The following is a 23,810-nucleotide window of genomic DNA, read 5'->3' as shown; positions in this document are numbered from 1 at the left end:
AGGCATAGCGGGCTGCCGTGAGCCTGGGGGTCTCATCCGCCTGCTTTGCTGTTTGAGGGGAGGGGGACGGTGACGTGGACCAGGAAACTTCAGCCTTTTAATTTCAGAGGTCCGCGTTCACTTTTCACCCCTCATCTTGCGCTAGCTTTCAGCTGTCTTGAAAAACCTTGGCCTTCAAAGGGGCTATATAAACAACCCCGGGCGTTTTTAAACAACCGTCCCACCACCCCTGGCAGCAAACAGAAGACGTTTCATTTCGGCGGTAGGGATTCAGTTCTTCTGTCTTGGGTGGGTTGAAGAAGGGGCAGCTTTTTAAATACAATCAGTGCTGTCGTTTCCTGTTCTTTTAAAGGGGCTAAGGCGGGCAAGGGGTGGGGGGTGGAAGCTATAAAGATCATCCACTCTTTTTTTTCTTAAAAAAAAAAAAAATCTGGCTACATAATTGTCCTCTTTAAGGGGAGATTAAAGTTTTTTATGGTTCCAAGCCTGGGATGGATTTCTAGCTAGTTACAATGAATAAATGTTCACTTTTTAAAACACAAGTTAACTATCGGAGTTCTTTATTTTTACGCTTTAGACACCTTCCAAACTTAGATTATGGTTTTTAAAACAAACAAACAAACAAACAAAAAGTGCAGTTGGCTGCCTGTATAGAGTTGCCTCAATTTTCTGAAAGAAGGAGTTTTTGAGGAGGATAGAAAGGACGGTAAGTCTGAGCAGCTGCTGGACTCTTTCCTGTCTCTTCCTCCACCTCTGCAGATTTGGGTTGGGAGCCCATTTCAATTTTAAATCACTCTAATCCCTGTATATAAACAGACTCAGCAGGCAGACCTCCTCGGCTCTGACAGGGATGGGCCCCGGGTCACTTGCAGATAAGTGCAGAGGGGAGGAGACAGGCTGATAATCAACCCGAGGGTCCTTTAAACCAAGTGCTACAGACACACCACGGGAGTGTGGGTTCTCAGAGATCTGTGGCTTCCTTTGGGCTAAGTCATAGTCTCCTCGGCTAGGGAATCCACACCCCAAATACTAACTGATTAAGAATCTGAAGGAGTTAGGGCCAGGTCATTTCTCAAGCCACCTCATGAAAGTATTTCCTTCTAAAAATAATGGAAAAAAAGGGGGGAAAAAATCACGTGAATTGCTTTCCTGAGCCCTCAGGGAATTCCCTTTAGCAGAAATCTTAATAACCCTAGAGGTTTCCTTTTTAAAATGACTTCTGACAATTCACTGTTTTAAAAAGATCTGTTTTACTGAGTGATCATTTCTAGGTTCAAGATCAAGGTATAAACCTCTTGAAAAAAGTTAAAGTGGATCTTGACAACTTTGGGGGCAAAGGAAAGGACAGTAGAGGGATCAGGCCGCTTGGTGAACAATCTGTCGACACTCCAGTCCCCAGGAAGAGGGGCCTCTTTCTAAAGGAGACTTGCTCACCGCCTAAGGGAAGAAGCAGACAAAACTGCCAGTGAGGGAACAAGCACAAAGATTAGGAATAAAGCAAGCTAAACTTTTGTATCCCTGACTCCACTCTGGACTCATCTTGCACTACTTACCTCCCAAGCACTTGCTATAGAAATTAGTACTTTAGAATTTGGATTTTAGTAAGCCCCAGACAACCTCTTTAAGAAGGTAAGCACTAAAGAATTACTACGATCCCCCATACTAAGGAGGAGAAAATGTAAAACCATGATAAAGTCTGATGGTATTGATGAGAAGGAGCACTGAAATGATTCTTTAGGCATCTTCTGAATATGTGTAAATCCTCTGCTTTAATCTTTGAAACTAAAGGGAGATTTAAAGGTGTGAGTTTTCCTTAAAATAGATGAAAACCATCCTAATTGCCTATCCTGGGCCCTAAAATATCCCCCACGCCCCCACGTCTCTGGTGAAATTGCCTTTATTTTTTAGCTTAGGAGAGATCCCTATTCTACTACAGAGAAAAGTCTTAAATTTGCTACCTGTTACTCATTAATTACCGAAGCAGTCAAAAAAAGCTGTTCGGATGACTTAGGATGTGTTTTTTAAGACTGTAATATTAAAGTTTATTTAGGCCCTGGTGCACCAGAGTCCGAAGGCATAAACATACCTTCAGCAAGTTGAGAGGCCTTGGACGCTGATAGTAATATTCTTTTCATAAGAAAGAAAGAAGTAACGTTTCTGTCGGTGAGATCATGGTCTCCTAGCTATGCAGTAAATGTCATCTCAGTTGAATGCTAAGTTCCACCCCTCAGCTTTCTTTAAAACACTGGAAATTTAAGGGATTTGAAATAAATGAATTGTGACTATAATTTCAGCCTAACTAGAGTTGGTTTAAAATGCCAGTTTCAGCTGTGAACAAGCTGACCAAGAGCAGTGTGGGGAGGTTCTGTAATATAGAAGAGGCTTGATATTTTGCCCAACTTCCTGATACTTTAAAAACAGAGAAGTTAAAAAAAAAAAAAAAAAAGATATCCTTTGGCCAGCAAGTCTCTTCTTGTCTGTTTGGTCTGTGTTAAAATGTAAACGTTTGTGTTTCCTTACCTATTGTTTATAGCTTTTCATTCCAGTTGTTTCTTTTATTCTGTTTGAAGTTAGATTTAAAAAAAAATTCTCTGCATATTGCCTATCAGTGATAATATCTATATCAAATTAACAGAAATGTTAGTTTTTAAGTTAAAAATATTTTTCTAGTCTAAGAATGCTTGCTAACAATTAGATGCTATTCTTTATTAATGTAATTTTCCTGGATTTAATTCTTTCCCTCCTCCTCACCAAGAAAAATCTATAAAAGGCCAAGTAAATGATCTTTGAGCCCCGAAATATCTTTGACTCCTGCTTCAGTTTGAAAAAAGGGAAAAGGAGATAAACTCCTAATTTCTTTAGTCTTAAATTCCAGCATCAACAACTTTTTCTTGTTTAGCCACCATGATTATTTTACTCTGTATTTTTGTTTGGTGACTTCCTCATGAATTTGCCACATTACTGATGAGGATAGTTTGGAAAGATGAGTGAGGCACAGACATGGAGCACTATGAGAGGGGCCAGTGGAAGGAAGGTGATTTAGAATACATTTTGGTAGTTATAAAACAAGATTTATTTATTTTAAGCTCTTTAACCAACAATGAGTTATTCAGTTTGAAAACCATGCAGTTGATCCGGTCCCTGTATACTTACTTACTGAATGTGGAATTAAAACAGAGACGCCAGGTCATTACAGAGAGATGGGGATGAGGAAGTAAAAATATGTTTTCAAGGAGGACATTTCAACATTGTGCGCTAATTTTACAGAGGGAAGTGAAAACAGTTGGGGGGGAAAACAGACTGGGGGTGGATTTTTAAGAGACTGAAAAGAGCAGAATAAAGCAAGTCTATTTCATGGCAATAGAAAAAACGGTAACAAGAACTACATAACTGATCAAGGAGATTTATTTCAATAATGGTTTTGAAACAAAAGGGAATTGTCATATTACTGCTCTTAATTTAACAGCAACAAACATACTTATAATGGGCTCTAACTACCTAATTAGAGGGTGCTTGGGGAAGAAATAGCTGTGCTTTTAAATTTCCTTTATAGAAAACATGTCCAACATTTGGATGGAAAGGACTGGAAAGAAAGATAAGAGTGCAAGTTGGATAAAATAGGTGAGGTACATGCCTGCCTATTGCTATAAGAATTGAGTCTCCTGGTACAGTCCTGGGGTCAGAAAGATGCCTACCTCTTATAGTGAGTTGGTTCAATCCCCGTCATAGTCCTTAGAATCCAACAGCTGAAGCGCCCTAGGAAATAAAAGGAATAAACGGTCAACTGGATGACACGAGAAAGGGTGATGACTAAGCAGGCAATGAAGATGAGAATTTAGAGAAACATGGCTTTTCTGTCATACAAGGGGGCCTATGGCAGCCTTATATGCAGACAGAAAAAGAGGACTGAAATATAGGTGTTACCCCTGCAAAAATTATGTATCAAATATTAGGTAAAAATGGGGAAGTGGAAAACAGGAGGAGGAATAACCACCGTGGAATGCTTTATTAACACAACTCAAAAATAAAACCCTATGCCCACTAGCAATCACTCCTAATTCCTCTCTCCCTCAGCCCCCGACAACCAGTCATCTATTTTCTGTCTCTGTGAACGTGCATATTTTAGATTATTCATATAAATGGAATCATACAATATGTGAACCTCTTGTGAATGGCTTCTTTCTCTTAATGTACTGTTTCAAAGGTTCATCTATGTTGTAGCATGTATCAGAACTTTATTCCCTTTTGTGATGAGATAATATCAATTGTATGGATCTATCACAGTTTTAAAGTCCATTATAAGTTTATGGACATTGGGTTATGGAATACTTTATCTTTGTAATAAATTTATTGTAATAAGTTTAAAAAATATAACATGAAATAACCCCCCAATCGATTATAAAATTGGAATGATGAGCACACATTTCACTAGTGACTGAGAAAATACCAATCAGGGGTATTGCAAGTGATAGATCGTGATCACGAGTAGAACTTATTTTGATTTGAAATTCTACGACCACTTTAGAAAACACAAACAATGGAAATAGTTTTGACCAAGAAAATAGTTTTTAGAAGGATCAAATGTCCATTTCCCAAGAAATGGATACTCCTACATGAAGCATCGTTGGCCATGCGTTTTGCCTTAAAATTCCTGCTTTTTTTAAAAATTACCTAAGTGTCAAAATATTTATTTACTAATTTACTTTACTAGTCCTGATAGGAAATCCATTTCCATTCAGGTACATTGAAGGAATTCTTCTTCAACATCATCTGGGTTTGGAAAAAAATCTCAGTTATGTATCAGGTCCATGTTAAGACATCTCTGGGACTCACAGAATAAAAATGTGTTAAATTTTGCTCCTGAAATCAGAGCAGCACATCAAAGTGAGCACCCCTCTTCTCTGAGGTCTATTGATTTTGTAGCTAGTATTATGTTTCTGATGTTTTTCTCTTGCATACTGCAATTCAGTGCTAATGAAAAGCAAGATCATAGAATCAAGTAGGGACAATAAGGATGAACTAATTGTGAAGGGAGAGTATAAGTCATTTAGGAATATTCAGCAATTCAGTGGAAGCAATCAGATTTAATTTTAGCAGAAGTTTAAACACCTCAAAGGCAAAATCAACCCTCTTAGGCCTATTGGTAGAGGTCTGGACAAATGAAAAATGGGTTAGGCTATAAACTTACAAAAAAACAAGACATTGTGTTTCTCAAATATGGAGAATTAAGAAGCGATGTTTGTATTCATGAGAAGCCATAGCTTTTCAAAGCCCTTGCTATAGTGAGCCTTATTCCAGCCATGTCCTGTGACCTTATGTGGCTTTATTAGGTGAATGTTTTATGATTTAAATGTCTATAATTTTACATGTGTGTGTGTGTGTACGTGCGTGCGTGTACTTAGTCACTCAGTCATGTCCAACTCTTTGCGACCCCATAGACTGTAGCCCATCAGGCTCCTCTGTCCGTGGAATTCTGCAGGCAAGAATGCTGGCGTGTGTTGCCATTCCCTTCTCCAGGGGATCTTCCCCACTCAGAGATCAAACCTGGGACTCCCACACTGCAGGCAGATTCTTTACTGTCTGAGCCACCAAGGAAGCCCGTAATTTTACATAGTGGAATTTAAAGTAAATCTTCCCATTAATAGCTTTTCTGTTGTTTTAATTTACGATATAAGTTATGATTTAGTTTGCTATTCCTTTGCAAACTAAAAAGCATCACAATATCCATTCAGTTTTGGAACAGTTACACAAATGACGTCAAAGTTTCTAACATGCCTGATGTCTGTGTTTGTCCCTTGATGGGTGTTTAGGTGGTGGCTCTGGGGGACGTTCCGGATGGCACTCTGGTGACCGTGATGGCAGGCAATGATGAAAACTACTCAGCTGAACTGAGAAATGCAACCGCGGCCATGAAAAACCAAGTTGCGAGATTCAATGACCTCAGGTTTGTCGGTCGGAGTGGAAGAGGTATGTATCTGTCAGAACTGAACTTGAAACACCCAGTATTTACATGGCAACAAACCCAGATTTCAAAACATCTAGAAGTTTCTGTGATGGGATTCCCTAGAAGCATAGTCATTTCTTCCCATTATTGTCGCTACGTCAACCTTGTTATTTAATATTTAATGTTTCTAACAGAATCTGGCTTTACATTATTGCTTTCTGTTATTGAATTGGTTTAAGACTGATTTGAAGCAGATAAGGCATGAATCGCAAATTCCAAGAAAACCTCTCAGATCTTTACTAAAATGTAAAAATATAAAACGTGCCATCATGGCAGCTAAGATTATACAACTGGGGTTCTCTCTTTGATAATTTTCAGAAATCTCTTTACTGGAAGCCTTTAACTTCTGGTCCATGTGCTATAAGTGACCGAGTTTCACATGATCACTTCTAGTAATTTTAAGGGTTATATAGTGGATGATTATTCCATATGTTTCAAAGGTTTCATATGGTGAAATATGAAGAAATAGTGTTAGTAACACTCTGATTTGGTGATTCTGATGGTAACGTGACTTTCCTATATATAATTTGGATGGCTTATTATTATCTGTAGGGAGGGGCTGGGCCCAGTTAATATTTTAGGTACTAATAATACCAAAGATTGAACTCTCCCGAGAAATTGTTATATCAATGTGCTTCTATGTGTAGTTTTCTTTCTCCATACATGTTATCAAAGTATTCAACTGGAAAGCGAAATCTTGGCTTGTAATCTCCTCTGGCTTCCAATCATTTTCAAATATTGTGTTTTCTTTATATTGTAAGAACCTTGGTCCTGTTTTATAAATAGCAGTAAGTACTATTTGTTTAATTGAAGGAGGTAAGATAGTTTGTTTTGAAAATTGCATTTTTGTGATGCAGTGTTGAATAAGCTTATGAATAAAAGTTATTTTGAGTATGATAAAAAATGACGTAGAAAATACCTAAATAACAGTAGATGACTCGTTTTGAAAAAAAGTAAAAGTACAACCAACAGACAGTTAAACAGAAGAGTAATCATTAGTCTTTATAAAGGCATTTGAAAATCTGTGTTCTTGGGGAATTTGATTAGTCAGAGAGGAAAGGGAGTAAAGGCATGTTGCTTTTTTTGGCTGTTGTGTTTGTGTTATCCTGGCTGTGTGGGGAATTTTCAAAACAGAATCATAGGTGAAGAAAAATTTTTTAAACTTATAACATGGTTGAAAATGTTTGTTTATAGCACTATGTTAATAGTAGGCTAAGGCCAAGAAAATTATATCCACTTATTGAAAGCATGAATGATGTTATAAGGTATAAAGGCACAAGTTCGTCTATGGGTTCACTTTTTATATTAAAAGTCCTCGCCTTTCAGTAAATGGAGTTCCCATTGTGGTTCAGAGATACATGTTTAGAAAACATCTCGGAGGTTTCAGATGAGTAGCTGGCAGAGTGGGTGAGAAGCCAATAAAACACAAAGGCCCGACCGTCTGGTCCAGTAACCATCTCAATTCAATTCCTGTGGATTTCTGTTCCTGAGAAACCATAGCTGAGGATCACTGGGTTGTGTTTCCAGACGAAGTAGTATTACATCGTGTGCATCTGTGAGGTCTATGGGTCGGGTTTTGGTTATGCAAGTTCTGGGAACTCTTCAGTGGTCCATGCCATTTTCTCCTAAGAAGTGCAATAAATGGCCTTCCTGCAAGGGCCAGGAGGCTGGTGATGATAAAGAAGGATATGCTGAAAGCAGCCTGCTTTCTGTGCTGGCGTTTCTCATCCCTCACTGGCCGTGTCTGTTTTGAGTGGGTGACTAAGAGGAGCTTGTGTTGACTTGGGGAACAGTGAACTGTTTCCCCAAGGTGTGGATTGTTTGCGTTCGGCTGCCTGATTAGTGCCAGGATGCCTTTGAGTCTGCAAAGTGGAATAGCTGCAACCAAGGCTGGGCTGTCTTCTGATGGTGTGGAATGAGACACTTAACTGAAATGCTGCAAATATGAACAGTATCTGTTTTGACCAGGCTCTGCTTCCCATGTGTGCTAATAAGCGATCCAAAACAGAGGAACCCCAAAATAAATGTTGTACCCAATTAGTTACCCTGTATGTGTCAGTCTTGAGTGATTTTTTTTTTTTTTTTTTTTTTTGGTTAAGTACTGCAAGACAAAATGAGCTGTCAAAAGGCCCAGTTTGACTCTGGTAATTTCTCTCCATAATCGTAAAATACAACTTTATTTTACTCTTTCAAGTCTTGAGTGTCAACATCAGCGCCTGCCAGGTTTTTTCTTTTTCGTTTTTTGCAATTTGCTTCTCATTATGAAGGGAGCGGATGACTTTCCCTCATTTTAACAATTAGCCTTAATCTCCCTTGCGGAATCTCATCCTTTTAAAAGTTTCATAATGTTTTATTAAGTGATCTTAAGACTATCCCCTATTTTGTTTTCTGGTTTTGAAAATGTGTCTGAAAATACAACACTGGCATCACCACACCACGCTGGGGCCGGGAAGGTCTTGGCCGCTGGCTCATCCGAACATTTCAACGCCAGTTTCCCATTCTGTCCAAAGCCAGTGGTCTGATGAGTTTTCTCAAAGTGGCCTGGTACTCCCTCCTAAATAAAGAGTAGAAAAAGAAACTCCCTTTTCTTTTCTCAGCCTTCAGTCCCTAGGGATTGTAAAAGCTCCTAGAAATTGTCAGAGGTGGAACATGGAAGGGTTTTTCTCTGTTCCACAAAACCGATCTGCCTGGGCGCTGGCTCGGGTCCAGGATCGCGGTTCCTAACCTCGGGTTCAGCCTGCAACTGGGAAAACCTGCCCATCCGGCTTTGAAGGCCTCACTGACAACCCTGGCCCCTAAAAAATACTAGTGAAGGCTGTAGCCGTCTGGGCCTTCCTCCTTCCTTTCTTTTCTGTCCCTGACAACTTAAATCTCTCCTTCAGGGCTATCTCACCCTGGGAATTTTCTCCCTTTGATTCAGTATCACCATGTAGATCCACCATTCCTTTACAATGGAAGGTGAGATAGTAGATCCCAGGAGAGGGGGTTGTTGTTCAGAACCGTTCACACCTAAACACGCGTTCTGGGGACTATCCCTTACCTCCAGAAAAATCCAAGTTCAGGATCAGGGGGAGCTCTTCTTTGGTGACGTTCATTAGTGGCAGCTCACATAGCTTCCATCCGCCGTTGAAGCAGGTGCTTTGGATATTTTCAGTTATAAGAAATTGTATCATGGCTGCAGTCGAGAGACGTTGGAGAAATTTTAGCGATGAAATCCGTGAGTGCTTTCTCCCCTGTTGGAGTACTTAATCAGTTGGAAAGGAATAGATCAGTCAGGGAATACGGCCTTAGTTAATTCATTTTAGAACCAAAGAAGAAATCTACCAGGCGTATTATCTATCGTATCGTAAATGGGGGAAGAGAATCCACTGCAGATTTCCTTCTGATTTTTCTAAGACTGAGATTTTTAATTTTCGGAACATCCAGGAATCATTTTGAAAATCCTTGAAAGCCTTCTCCCCGGGGGTGGGGGAATGCATGTATGCACTCACACACCCAGTTTCTTGTACAGTTGCAGTTTCAGGGCTGCTGAAGCTCCTTTATGGAACTTCTGGGGATCCCATGGACCTGCTCTCCCCCAAGGCAAGAATCTGTGAATCTGGAACTTTTCCTTGACCATGGAGGGCCAGCCTAGCATGGTGCTGCATGTTATAGATAACCAGAAAATGAGGAAATAAATGAACACATGAGTTAGACATTCTTCTTGCTCCCTGTGCTGTTTTGGTTACACCTGCTTTTATTATATCCAGGGCCTGGTTTGCATAATTAGGAAAGGAGATCCCATTCAAACTACTGGTCCAGACCTTTAAGACGCCTGCAGGTATACACACAGATGGTCCCTTGCAAAGGAGAAGGGCTTATTTTGTCATTGAAGGGGCAACCTCCTCTCTAGTGAGTGCCTGGCTACCTGGCTACAGACCTGCAATTCGAATTCCCAACCAGCCCAGCAAGGCCACAGTGTTCCCCCACCATCCATTAGGACTGGGTTTAATTTCTTGGTGGAAATTTCTGTTTATGTTGACCTCCATGGCAACTTTAATCTTGCCCACTTTCCAAATAGTACCCTTCTCAACCCTTTTATAAAATGAAATTCCTTCCTCACGTTCTTGCTGTGGACGACTTCCCAGACATAATATTTACCCTGCCACAATCAGGGCGGTTGTACATTTGTGTAATGTTCGTTACTGAAGGATTTTCATTCTTAAGGTATTTGACTATATTCGCAGAACAGGATGGGGAAGCTGCCTTTCAGATGAGTGAAAGACTGGTTGAAGCAAAGGTACATGCAGGAAAGGCTAGAGTGTACCGGTATTCTAAACAAAGTGAGACGTGTCCTTATGGAGTGGTTATTACTAAGAAATGGTCTGGATGACTCACAATATCATCATCGGATCCCAGTCCTTCTCTGTTTTATCACAGACTCATATAATAGGGGGAGGAAAATTGATCTGACAATCCCAGCGTTGTTTCGTGGATAACATTCAAGATAATCAGTTGGCAGTCAGACCTCCTGGAGAGAATACAAGGAAAAGACATGGGTTGTATTAAAATCACCTCTCCCATTACCACCCCCGTCCCCTGGGTTTTTTTGGATTGCTACAGATCTACCTTTTAAAATGATAATATATACACTGAGATCTGTTTTCAGACTTCCAGGTGGGCAAACACGGATAGGAAAAGACAGCCTCTGATACGTGCAGCCTCAGGGAGCCCAAGCAAATAACGCCTTTTGATGGCCGGTGGAAAGCTGGTGTCCATGATCTGATGCAGAGTTCATCTCTAGAGATCAGTTTTCTCATTCCGTTTCACATTTGCCCAAGAAAGAGTAACATTTCTTCAAAGCAAGTTGCTGCCTACCACCCAGCAGTTCCTGTCCCGCTTGGTGTCGTGGCAAAGACCAAGGAGGAGAGCTTTCCTGAAAAATGCTTGTGCCTGGAACACGTAGCTTTGCGATTGATCTCTTCATGGTTTTCTTGCTGATTTTATGAAGTGCCAGGTATTGTTGATGGTGTTAGACAGCTTTTTTAAGTTGAGGTTATTTGTATGAACAATATTTAAGAGTTGATGGGCAGAAGCTGGACTCTGTCCACCACTCCCATCGCCCCCACCTCCCATCCCACCCCTGCAAACCCCTTCCTTGTCAGCCCACTCGCTTTAGGTTGAAGCAGCTCTTTTTGGTGGGGACAGAAGACTATCAGTCAGAAAGTGCTTCCGAAAGAAATAATGGTTGAGTGATTTTTAGAGCTTCCTGTTTCAGCAGCAAGCATTATAGACATAAACAGTGATCCAGCCAATGGCTTCAGTGCTGCACTGGTTCTAATAAATCAGTTTTGTATTTTCTTTTGTGCTGGTTGGAGAGGGGCAAGAGAGCGTGGAGAAGACTGGTCATGGAAGAACATATTCTGTTTCCTTTTCTTTATTATTTTTAAAGAAAAATGACTTGCTGAAAAGAGAGATGGCTGATGACTGTTTTCTTTCTGTTGGTGATTATAAAACATTGTCAAATCAGAAAGGGGTTGTTTATGAATAACCATGTACTGTTAGTATGGAAGGGTTATGTAGTTTTGAAGGATCTATTGGACTTTCAGTCACAAGGGGTGTGTGTGTGTGTGTGTGTGTGTGTGTGTACTTCCACTGAAAAGACTTCCTGGACCAAATTATCTTTGAGGACTAAATCCATACTAATAACATCTCATCTGAAGCCCCCAAAAAGCAATTAACAGAAATTAATAAGTGAGCAGTGTAGCTTTAATGAGCTGCCTATGAATGAATACTTTCAAAGGTTTCTGGTTTTATCAATTCCGTCTCAGGGCGTGGGGGATGAATTGCTGCTCTTTAAGATTTTTATGTTTATGAATATGCATTAGTGGACTTCTAGCAACACTTACCCTCTGTCATTGGTCCTGATGCAAGTACCGTATTCAACAGAGATGTATTATTTAGTCCACGTTGAGAACAAAGCTTTCCATGGCATTCCTGTTGTTGGCACTGATTTGAGATTCTAGCACGTTCTAGTCTCTATTAGGCTATATCAGGCAGTGTATCCCATTTAGAAACTATTTTGTCACTGAACTTCCTGCATCACCAAGGGTTTCAGGTTGTTGAAGACCTAAATATCATAAGGTGATCCCAGCAACCTCCTTCAGGAGACCCTGTGGCCATCCTGTCAGTGGACACAGAATACGTTTCCTCTGGTTTCCTTGGTGAGTAAGCTTTCATGTAGGAGCCACTTACAACTGTTTTTCTTGAAGATGGAAGTACGTTTCCTGTCTATTTCTCAACTTGAGTGAATCCCTACTTTTACCTTGAGATTTCAGAGCATCATTAAGGCCGTCAGTTCAGTTCAGTCGCTCAGTCGTGTCCAACTTTTGGCGACCCCTTGGACTGCAGCATGTCAGGCTTCCCTACCCATCACCATCTCCCAGAGCTTGCTCAAACTCATGTCCATCAAGTCGGTGATGCCATCCAACCATCTCATCCTTTGTGGTCCCCTTCTCCTCCTGTCCTCAATCTTTCCCAGCATCACGATCTTTTCCAATGAGTCAGTTCTTCGTATCAGGTGGCCAAAGTATTGGAGCTTCAGCATCAGTCCTTCCAATGAATATTCAGGACTGATTTCCTTTAGGATGGACTGGTTTGATCTCCTGCAGTCCAAGGGACTCTCAAGAGTCTTCTCCAACACCACAGTTCAAAAGAATGTAGGTGCAGCCTAGTCTGCAGAGCTGTGCCTCCTCCACCCCCAGCCCCACCCCCAGCCTCCCATCCAAGGACTCTCCTGGATCTGGTGAATGGGAGGTCTGGCCAGCACCCTCCTGCTGGTGGTGTGTGGCCTTAACTGAGTCACCTTATGCAAACAAAGGAGACTTCCTTGGTGCAAACAAAGGCAGTGCACAGGAATATGGGCGTTTGAGCACAGTTGGTGATCTGTGTGCTTATCAGATCTCAGCGGAGGAGGCAAGGTGGGATAGGCCTTTTTGGAGGTGGAAGTGCTCCAGGTTGCTCCAGGCATTGATTTGGGGTTTTTAGAGATGTTTTTCCTTGATTCCATTTGAAATCACTGTACAGAGTATAGTCACTGTCTGTCTGTCTATCTGTCTATAATGAATGAGAAACAGTTTAAACTCGTATCCTAACACAGCTTTCACGTCTTTAAATGGTGTGTTTCCAGCACCTACGACCTGGGGCCGGTCTAGACATTTTTCTGCTTTCCCCATCTCATTTGAAACCTCAGGGCTGGTTAGAGCTGGTAGATCTTATCTGTGTATCTGCTTATCAATTTTCATGGTGGTCTCCCACAGTGGGTCCCCACATTTGGCAATATCTTCAAACATTTTTGGTTGTGTCCCGCCCCGGGGTGGGAGAGCAGAGGCCATTCCGCAGTGCATAGGACAGCCCTACCGTGCAGAGCATTAGTCACGCCATCGAGACTGAGAAACCCTGGGCTGGCCTCTCAAACTGATCATGATCAGTGGTAATGTCTCCTCTTTTTTTCCTAGCACTTTCTACCTCTTTACAAAATTTATGAAAAACTTTAATCAGAAAGTTCACACAGAATTTTAAAAAGTAGAGGACATCACTAAATATGAAAGTCTTTTTCTAAATATCAAAATATACTAGAGTTCTGTATACACAGAACTGCACCATCTCCGCATCTCCTGGGTTGGGGGGGTGTGTGGCTGCCGGAAAAAGAGACTGCAGGTGGAGGGGGGGTCTCTCCATTGCAGGTGGAGGAGGGAGGCAGGAAAATCTCTTCCTGGAGGACTGCCTCCCTCCTTTCAGTCTCTGCCTTAGGAATGTCACGCAGGTGCAGGTCCGTGGGGACCGACAAAAGCCGTGAAAGTGCACAGCTGGCTTCTCAGTGCCTGTGCCTATCCATTAGGCACCAGTCAGGGGCCAGAGATCCACTCATCCAGGAACATGAGTTGATGTGAGTGCAGTGTCCACCTGAACTACAAGGCGGTAAAAGCAAGGTCCTGGTGTGCGTCGCTGACTGATACCTTACAGAGACGGAAAAGGAGTCGGTTTGCACACCTTGGGGAGACGCAGGGATGGATGGAGGCTGACTTGCCATCCATCCCTGGGAAGCCCTGGTTAGCTGCCAAAGGCTGTCTTCACAGGGACCACAGGCAGACAGAGAGCTGGGTTCTTCCGGAGCTTTCTCCTGCCAGCTCTGTGTTGGTTCTGCCATCACTTGTTTGCTAAAAGAAGATTCAGCGAAAGATGGCTTAAAAAAAGGTCTGGACGAAAAAAAAAAAGAGTCCTCTGGCATTCTCATTGAATCATGTTGGTGTCTCCTATGGAAGGAATTTTTTCTTTTTTTTAATTTATTTTTAACTGGAGGATAATTGCTTTACAATGTTGTATTGGCTTCTGCTATGCAACTGTGAGAATAGGCCATCAGTATACATACATCCCCTCTGTCTTGAGCCTCCCTGCCGCCCGCTTACGCTGCCCCTGTAGGTTTTCCTGGAGCACGGGGTTGAGCTCCCTGTGTTATACAGCAGTTTCCTGCTAGCTATCTGTTTCATGCCTGGTGATGCATATGTTTCAGTGCTACCATCTCAGTCCGTCCCACCCTCTCCTTCCCCCGCTGTGTCCACAAGGGTGTTCTTTATGTCTGCATCTCTATTCCTACCCTGCAAATAGGATCATCAAGGACCGTTTTTCTCAATTCCGTAGGTATGCATTCACATACACTGTTTTTCTGACTTGACTTCCCTCCATGTAGCAGGCTGTAGGTTCATCCATACAGGTGGAATTTCTTGAATATGCTTTGCTGTGACTGTGGACTCTGGTGGGTTGGTTGCATGTACTCTGCCTGGGGACCCTCACTCTGACCTTGCCTGCCCCATCCGCTTCCTGTGCATTTCCCTCAGTAAAGTCATCAGCTCCCACATCCGGCGTGGAGGTCAGTTTTGTGTCACATCCTCTGAGACTGGTAAGAGTTAACTCTCCACGTGGGAGTTCCTGGGCAGCTGCAGGTGTGAAGGACCAGCTATGGCAGGCAGGCACAAACGGGGGCATGGTGATGCTGAAACCCCAGCACCCAGGACAGGATGACCATGGGCCCCAGAGTCCCCAGGAGACTGCCTTCCAAGAATTTTCAAAACACAGGAGATTCCACCCTGAACTAGAGAAGCCCTGTGTGATAGCAGTGGACCGGTGCCTGATACAGAGTGGGGACTCATTAAATACCCAAACGAGTGACCACCCCAGGCAGTAGAGCCTAGTGGTTACTACGTGGATGGTCCTACATTCGCCGCTGGGAGGACAGCATCTCATCCTGGGCACCAGCAACGTTTCGGGTTGATTATTCTTTGTGGTGGGGGCCATGCTCTGCATTTGGGGATGGTTAGTGGCATCTCTGGCCTCTACCCAGTAGCCTGGAGCATTCTCCTTCCCGGTCCTGGGTGCTCACAACAAGAAATGTCAGCAGAATTTGCCAAATGTCCCTCCTTGGGGGAGAGGTGGAGGCAGGGAGCACTGGCTCAGAGCTGTGTGTCCGTGGGCAAGTTCTTTGACATATCTGAGCCAGATTCAAACTTTGTCCAAAGCGTAAGGAGTGCAGTGAAGATTGCCTGAGATAAGACAGTCTTTAGGGGTTATTACTTGTCATGGCAAGGTCAGTTGCTATGACCCTAATTCTGCAGAGTCGCTGATGGCAGCTCTGTGAGCTCCTAACAAACAATACAACCGGGACCTGCTTTTTTTATTTGTTTAAATGAGTGACTTTTCTGAGACATCAGGCCCTTATCCTGATTCTTTGGCCCCCATAGAGCTAGCTCTCAGGTCACGAAAGAGTTACGCGTGACAGGCACGGCAATTTCAGATCAGCAATGGAAGGGACGAAATTAAATATGTACTGTAATCCGAGGCACTCTTTTTCATGGGAAAAGAAGTCTTCCCAACTTAGCCCTTGCAACTCCTTTGTCCAGACATTAACGGCATGCAAATATTTATGATTCATACATGCCCCTTTAGTTCCTGATCGTATTTTAACAATAAACACTGCCATTTTCACAGTGAGGCAGAATAATCCCTTTGTCCTGTTGCTGGCTCCCCAGGCTGGCACCCAGCGGCATCGCATTCTTCCTGCTCCATAATTGCTGACTCCACCCAAGTGGAGGGGGGTTTATAGTTGCTCCACGGCGGCACCCTGGACCACACACTTCAGGACCTTCTGGCTGTTCCCCTGCAGGCCATCTTAAGGTTGTATCTCAGTGTGGTGAGAAAACACAAGCCAACATCCACGCGTGTTTTTCTTTTTTGGCCACATCTTAGCAGAGAATCGATACACCTGGCTGTTGGCTTGAAGAGGTGTCTTGCATTCTGCCAAAATCCATGGACTCAAGAGGCCCCACAGCCATCATGTCCCAATTGATAGTCCTCCGTTTCCTGATAACTACGCATGCATCTCTTTGTGCCAATTCTGCAGCTCTTTGGAAGGTAGTGTGACAAAGTACGAGCAGGTGGCCTGCTTGCTGCTTGCACACTTAGGTGTGTGGCCTCACTCTCCTCATCTGTACAACAGGTATACCAGTGCCCTTCATACATACCGCAAAAGGTTTTTAGAGTGATTCAAAGATGATGTGTGTGTAACAAGACTTAGGAAGAAAGAGGTACGACTCACCTCCATGTCATCTTTCTTTCTGCAAGAGACTCTCTCCGGGAGGGGGGCAGAGATCAGGCAGGTGTTAGCCCGTGTCCCCCTGAATCAGCAAGGCAAGAATGATACCATTTCCACTTTCCACTCCTTATTGGCAAGGAATTTATTTTCCTTTATCTTCCAAGGAAGCTTGTAAAATGAGAATGCCTGTCAGACACAGCAGGAATTTTGTTAATATTCATAAATAACACAGGAATAATAATAATACAGTCATCCCAGGCATTTGCTGTATATTTCTGTACATAAACACAGGAATAATAATAATAATAATATAGTCATCTTAGGTATAGTCATACCCTGTGATTGACCTGATGTTCTCTGTTTTCATTGGTGAATTGCTCACAGGCTTTGGACCGTCTTTGATCAAAGAAGTATAGTGCCTGTAGCTACTTTATTAGAACTGTCCTCCACCCACAGAGGTCATTTCATGAGGGTATTTCATTCATTGATTCCTCAGATGAACAGTGTGCATCTGCCATGTACCAGGCATTGTGCTAGTCCTGGGGACACAAAGGTCAGCCAGAGAGAAGCCACAGCCTGCAGGGGTCAGTGAGGGGGGCCCCCAGTTAACAGATGTTGCTGTTCTGAGGGACCAGTGCCAGGGTGAAAGGAAAGTAGTGACCGAGGGAAAATGCACCACCAGGTGCCTCACCCACTACAAGCTCGGGGGTCTTTCTGGACCACTTGTCATCTCAGTGGAGACATCTCAGCATGACGAGGTGGCTGTCCAGATGAACATCAGGAAGGATGTCCAAGCAGAGAAAACTCAGTGGGAGGAGCATCCAGCCAGCAGAGAGGGCCTTGACATCCCATGCTGGGAATCTGGTCTGATCCCAGTGAAACGGAGGTTTTAATCAGGGAATTGACATCACCATATACAAGTGGTGGGAAGAGGCTAGGGCTGCAGGCTGAAGAGCAGACAGGGCTTTGGGAGCGTAGCTGGGAGCTCAGAGGTGGGATCCAAGGTTGTTTTGGGGTTGAATTTGCAGGCACTGAACCCGCGGATATGGAGGTAAATGTCATCGTTTCTAGAAATCAGCTCCCTGTAGGCCCCGCTTACCAGGCCCTGCAGTCTTGCCTGGAGCCTCCCTCTTCTTCCTGCTCAGCCGCTGCCCCCGCCACCCGCCCTCCTAGCCTCCTGCAGCAGAGTTGTGGGTGCCAACAGGCTGGTGAGCAGGCCCTGAGGACCCCAATGCCGGTTTCCCTGCAGAATGCCCACCCCTGGGCTTCTCTGTTGTGGCGCCAGGTGGCCTTAGGCTCTGTGTTTCAGGCACTGGGCTGTGGACACCATCGGGTCAGAGCCAGGACTAGGCCAGCCACAGGAGGTCACCGTGGTCACCTGTCCCGTGTGGCATTTGGCCTGATGGGTAGAGAATAGGGAATTGGAGTGCACCAACCAGAGGGCTCCCCAGGGTGGAAATACAGAGCAGAAGGCGTGGCCTTGGCCTAAAGAAGCTGTGAATCCAAGGCCCTGGAGATGTTTGGGCTGCAAGGATTAACCTTGGTTGTTCATCCGAGACACACAGGCACTGGGACACCAAAAGTAAAAAGGAACATCAGAAAGGGACTGTGATATCTAGTGGGTATGTTGTGCTTAGTCACTCAGTCTTGTCTGACTCTTGGCGATCCCATGAACTATAGCCCGCCAGCCTGCTCTGGAAGAAATGCAAAAATCATGTGAGAGCATCATGGTTCTTTTGGCTTTGGTTAATGCTTCTCATGAAGAGAAGGACTTGTCCAACCATCCCCTTACTAAAGCAGAGCTCACACCCAGGCCACTGAAAAGGAGAGTCAAACCTTCCAAGTGAAGTCAGACATGATAAAGAATCAGCTGTCAAGCTGCAACTTCATAGAATAATTCACTGATCCATTTATCAAACATTTTTCTATTGCCTCAGAACAGAAGACGCAAAGATTAATAAAAGACCGTCCCTGTCCTCAAACAACTCATTTTTCTAGAACAGCTCCAGAGAAAACACTTGGCATGTTTTGGCTTTTCTCCAAGCAAACTGCTGTTTTTCAAATGCTCCATCATATCCAATGCATGCTGATTTTTTCTGGAAAACTTAGTTCTGTATTTTAAACACTTGGACTTTCAGGCAACTTTGAGGAGAATGTCCTTGTGCCAATAGCTGGAGATGCCCCCTTGCATTCTTCCTGCATGGCTGCAGGTACGATGGAAGAAGGACATCTTAAACATGGGCACTTTGCATCCAAGTGGACACACACTGACATCATCACCTCAATTCAATTCAGAGAAACCAGGAAATTCTGTGCCACTTGAAGAATCTGTCTTCTATTCAGAAATCCCCAAATAAATAATTATACAGCCCCAGTGTCGAAAATAGTGGTATGAGTTTGGGCAAGGAGATGGTTGAGGAGCAAAAGCATGCATTTTGGCCATTAGCTTGTTCCAGTGGAAAAGTAAAAAACATAAATTAAGATACTTTGTGAAAAACATCCCCGATTCAGATTTCTCCCAGAATCTCTGAGGATTTGTTCATTTTAATATTTAGTTACTGGGTGATCAAAATTAGACCCAGCATAAACCACGTAGTAAGAGGAGAAATTTTCATGCCACATCTCAAAATCTTGTGGCATTTCCAGAATTTGCAAAGAGCAAAACTTGAGCCCTCCCTGGCTTTCTTCATTTTCCAAAGTTGCGTTTTGTTTTTTGACTTTTCCTTTCTTACTCTCTTGGTTGCTTAAAGTGTGTGAACTCAACCAGTCTCCCGGCAAAGATGCACAGATGAGTGGAAAATGTCATGCTTGCGTTTCCTTAGCTATGTGACCCCTTTCAGCAGACGGTCCTCAGTGCACACAGCCTGCCCTTGCGTGACAAAGAGCAAGTTTCACATCCCAACCGAAACTGGCCCCAAAAAGGAGAAGATGACTCACAGGGTCCAAACCTTCACCAAGGAGAGTGACCGAAACAGTGAGCAGTGCGGGCCGGCTTGGTTGCCCATGAACCAAATGATCACAAGAGTTCGGACAGAGGGAGACATGCCCGTGGCCATAGGAGCTCATTGCCGTGACCTGATGAACTTCTAAGGACCTGCTTCCACTCTCGGGCCCCAGATAATCTTGAGTCACCTTTTCACCTTCTGCTCCTCTCCCCACACTTGCCCTTGGAGGGGGAGCAGGGCACCCATTTGCAGCAATCCTGAGGTTTCGCCACTTCCAGATGTGGTGAGGAAGTGGCGTGGTGCCTCGGGGCCCTGGCGGAACTGCAGTGTCCAGCCGTGGCTTTATGAGACCACAGCCGGCTGCCCGAGTCCACCAGCCCTGTGGCTGGCTGGTAAACGTGGAGCCAGAGAAAGCAGAGACTTGGAGCCTTATCCCTGCCTCACCTTGGAAAGCATGTCCGTGGCAGCCGACGTCCAGGAAGACGCGCCCCGTGACCTTCTTCCCAACTAAATAAAGCACTTAGTTATTCTGTGTTGGCATTTGGATGAACACAGTGGCGTCGAGGGGAACGACACATGCTCTGGGGCGGGGGGTGAGGGGTGGGGGATGGGGGGAACGTTTGGCTGGCTAGTTGTCAAGTGGCTTAGCCAGTTGCAATTGTGCCTTACGAAGGTGGCCAGCTGGCAGGGCAGGAGTGACCTTGAACTTGAAGTTCCAGTTGAATGTGCAGTTTTCCTGATGGGTCTTTAGGCCCCATCCTTGCCTGCCTGTTGGTCCTGTGCGCTCCACGTGGATCTGCTGGAATTTTCTAGAGAAGAGAGGATGAACCTGAAAGAGCTCCATTGGCACCACCTGCCAAACACTAAGGCTCCCCTCACTGCCCACCATCAGACCTCGATGCCGAATTGCCACCAGCCCCGCCTCACGGGACTGCCTCCAGCTGTGATCTTCATGGAATCGTGTTTGTCACATCTTTAATGATAATTAAACTGATATTTGCTAATGCCTTATTTCATGTAATTTGCATAACAGCACTGGGAGATGGAAGGACCATGATCACCCCTGTTTTACAGATGATGAAGCCCCTCAGAGAGGTTAAGTCACTTGCCCAAGGTCGCACAGCTAGCGAGGGGCAGAGCTGGCATTCGAACCCAGGCAGCCTGCATTGTTAACTACTAGCACCCCATGCCTTGACACTACCACGGGGTTGTGTAATCAAGTTCTCGTCTTGTGCTGCTTCCAGGCTTCATAAGTCAAGACAGCCCTTCTCTCCTTCGTGGTTTCTTCCACCTTCTTAAATCAGTCCTAGTGTGGGTGCTTCTAAATAGAATTCCTCCTGGACCCAACCACTGGCCAGAACTCAGGGTGCTGTCTGGGTGAGGTTTCTGGGCAGGAGAAGGCAGGTCTGAGTGCTCCCCTTTTCTTGGCTCCCTCTGCTGCGAACCCACACAGGGCCACCCCCGTGACCCTGCAGCTCATCCCCTCAGGAGGCCAGGGCCACAGTCTTCCAGCAACACAGCCGGGGGCACCTCGGGTCCCACCAAGGGCTGCAAGGAGCTGCCCAGCCTGTCCATGAAAGAACTCACACAGGCTACACATGGGAGCAGTTCTCTCTATGGCAGCCCCGTCTCCCAGCCCCGTGTTTGATCTCGAAAAGCCAATTTCGGGGCAGTGGTTATGAAGCTGAACTGTCTTTTCTTTGCTCTTCTCTGCCTTCCTACTAGTCTACCCACAGCTTGCTGAGAAAAACACTTTGAGAGGCTTTCACTCTCCACACCTACGCACTTAAAATACCAGGCCCATAGGTCATTTTGATGAGGGAATTTGGCTAATAACATATTAGGCCGTGGGTGCATCTACCAATGTGGCAGGTGCTGGCCAAGAAGGGCTCTGTCTTGGCAGGAATGAGCTGGGGCATGGCTAGGTGTGATGGGGCGTGGTCAGGGTGTGGTGGGGGTGTGGGCAGGGCAGAGGGCGGGGCTCCAAGGGTCTGACGTGCCACTGGCAGCCCTGTCCCCAGGTGTCAAGTTCGGTGCCAGGTCTGCACAGAAGAATACAAGGAAGTGGAAGGCAGAGCTTTCTTAGAGTGGAAAAATGTCACACACACCTGTGAGCCAAATGTCATCACTTACTGCCGCTGTCTATGAGGTCATGGGCAGATGTCGTGGTGTTCAGAGCTGTACACAAGGGCTCCGTTGTGAGCCGGAATACCTCCGCCTTCATGAGCCATGGTTACTGGGGCCAAAACGCCCCACCTAGTAGCTTTTGCCGGACAGACACTTCTTGACTGCACAAAAAATGATGGGCATAAAATAGTATAATTTTAATTATAATTACAAGCAGCGATTTCGCAAATATTCACTTTGGTTGAATTTCCTTCCCGATTCAGTAGGGCAGTTTCTGTGGTTAACCAGGGGGCTGGCATTAAGCGCCAGGAGCCTAAATTCAGCTCAGGAAGAAAGTAGTTTTGAACTATAACCCAGGCTCTCAATTAGCTGTTGAGTACGGTTTGGAGCCATTATCATCCCCAGGACTGTGTTCTCTTTTGAGGGCAGTGGCAGAGCATGGCAAAGGGACCACAAGTCTGGATTCCTGGTTCTGGTGCCACTGAGTTTGAAGGTAGAGCTTGGGGACCTCATGAGAATAATATGAAACACAAAGCTGGGAGATCTGGGTTTTCTGTGTATCCAAGCTGTGTGACTTTGGACAAAGCACTCACTCTCTCTGAGTCTTAGCTTTGTTGTCTGTTAACCAAAGGCAATGAAATCTGTCTTGTTTATTTCATGAGAGTGCTGGAAGGACCAGATAAAATAGTATATAGGAAAATGCTTGAAAACTTGTAAGTTCTACACAGTCCTGAAAATGCCAACATTAGGAAGACAGTGATCTTTGTTGTCATTTAGAAAATCAAGGATAGGATGGTTGTTAACCTGGTCGCTCAGCTGTGTCCGACTCTTTGTGACCCCATGGACTATACAGTCCATGGAGTTCTCCAGGTCAGAATACTGGAGTGAGTAGCCTTTCCCTTCTCCAGGGGGTCTTCCCAACCCAGGGATCGAACCCAGGTCTCCTGCACTGCAGATTCTTTACCAGCTGAGCCACCAAGGAAGCCTAAGAATACTGGAGTGGGTATCTATCCCTTCTCCAGCGGACCGTCCGAACCCAGGAATTGAACCAGGGTCTCTTGCATTGCAGGCAAATTCTTAACTAACTATATATATATAAATATCTGCAGAAGACTATATATATATAAAAATATCTGCAGAAGACTATATATATATATAAATATCTGCAGAAGACTATATATACATATAAATATCTGCAGAAGACTCTATATATATATAAATATCTGCAGAAGACTATATATGTATAAATAAATAACTGCAGAAGACAATATATATATATATATGTATATGAATCTCTTGGCTATGCACCTGAAACACACAACATTGTAAAGCAACTATACTTCAATACAAATTTTTAGAAAACAAAAAACAGGATGGTCATAGGAGGGCCACCATAGGAGTAAGCCTGTTTCTGGGGGTAAAACCCACAGGTAAAACCTAGAAAATAGTGGTCGCTTGTAGTGCTGCAACTGGAACTCTTGACATTTAGTGTTTGTACTGAGTTGAATGTTGTTGTTGTTCAGTCACTCAGTCATGTCTGACTCTTTGCCACCCCATGGACTGTATCCCATCGGGTTCCTCTGTCCAGGGATTGCCCAGGCAAGAATACTGGAGTGGGTTGCCATTTCCTTCTTCAGGGGATCTTCCCGACCCAGGGGTTGAACTCACATCTCTTGCATTGACAGGTGGATTCTTTACCACTGAGTCACCAGGGAAACCCACTGAGTTGATTAACATTCCCTGAAAAGTCATGTCCATGAGTAACCTCAGAATGTGACCTTATCTAGAAATAGGGGCTTGCAGATATAGTCAAGTTAAGGGAAAGTCCTACTGGAGTAGGGTATGCCCTAAGTCCAGTGACAGGTGTCCTTATAAGGAGAGGGAGATTTGAAGACAGAGGACACGGAGGGAGAGAGGCCATGTGAGGAAGGAGGCAGAGATTGGAGTGGTGCTGCCACAAGCCAAGGAGAGCCAAGGATTGCTAGTAACACCAGAAGCTGGGGCAAGACCAGGAAGAGTTCTTGCCTGGTAGGGGACGGCCCACTCAGCACCTCGGTTTTGGACGTCTGGCCTCCAGAACTGGGAGACTATACGTTTCAGTTGTTTT

At 44.4% G+C, this 23,810-nt stretch overlaps 1 protein-coding gene across 1 annotated transcript in view; it reads left to right on the top strand.

Annotated features, from left to right (window-relative positions):
• Positions 1-23,810, top strand: part of RUNX1 (RUNX family transcription factor 1) — a 100,921-nt gene that overhangs the window by 7,231 nt on the left and 69,880 nt on the right. The window contains exon 3 of the mRNA XM_055569902.1: positions 5,811-5,967. Within this exon, the coding sequence (XP_055425877.1) occupies positions 5,811-5,967 (157 nt within the window). The remainder of the gene's footprint in view (positions 1-5,810; positions 5,968-23,810) is intronic.

Source organism: Bubalus kerabau, chromosome 2 (assembly GCF_029407905.1).
Source record: "Bubalus kerabau isolate K-KA32 ecotype Philippines breed swamp buffalo chromosome 2, PCC_UOA_SB_1v2, whole genome shotgun sequence".
Taxonomy (NCBI): domain Eukaryota; kingdom Metazoa; phylum Chordata; class Mammalia; order Artiodactyla; family Bovidae; genus Bubalus; species Bubalus kerabau.
This window is presented reverse-complemented; position numbering and strand designations above follow the sequence as displayed.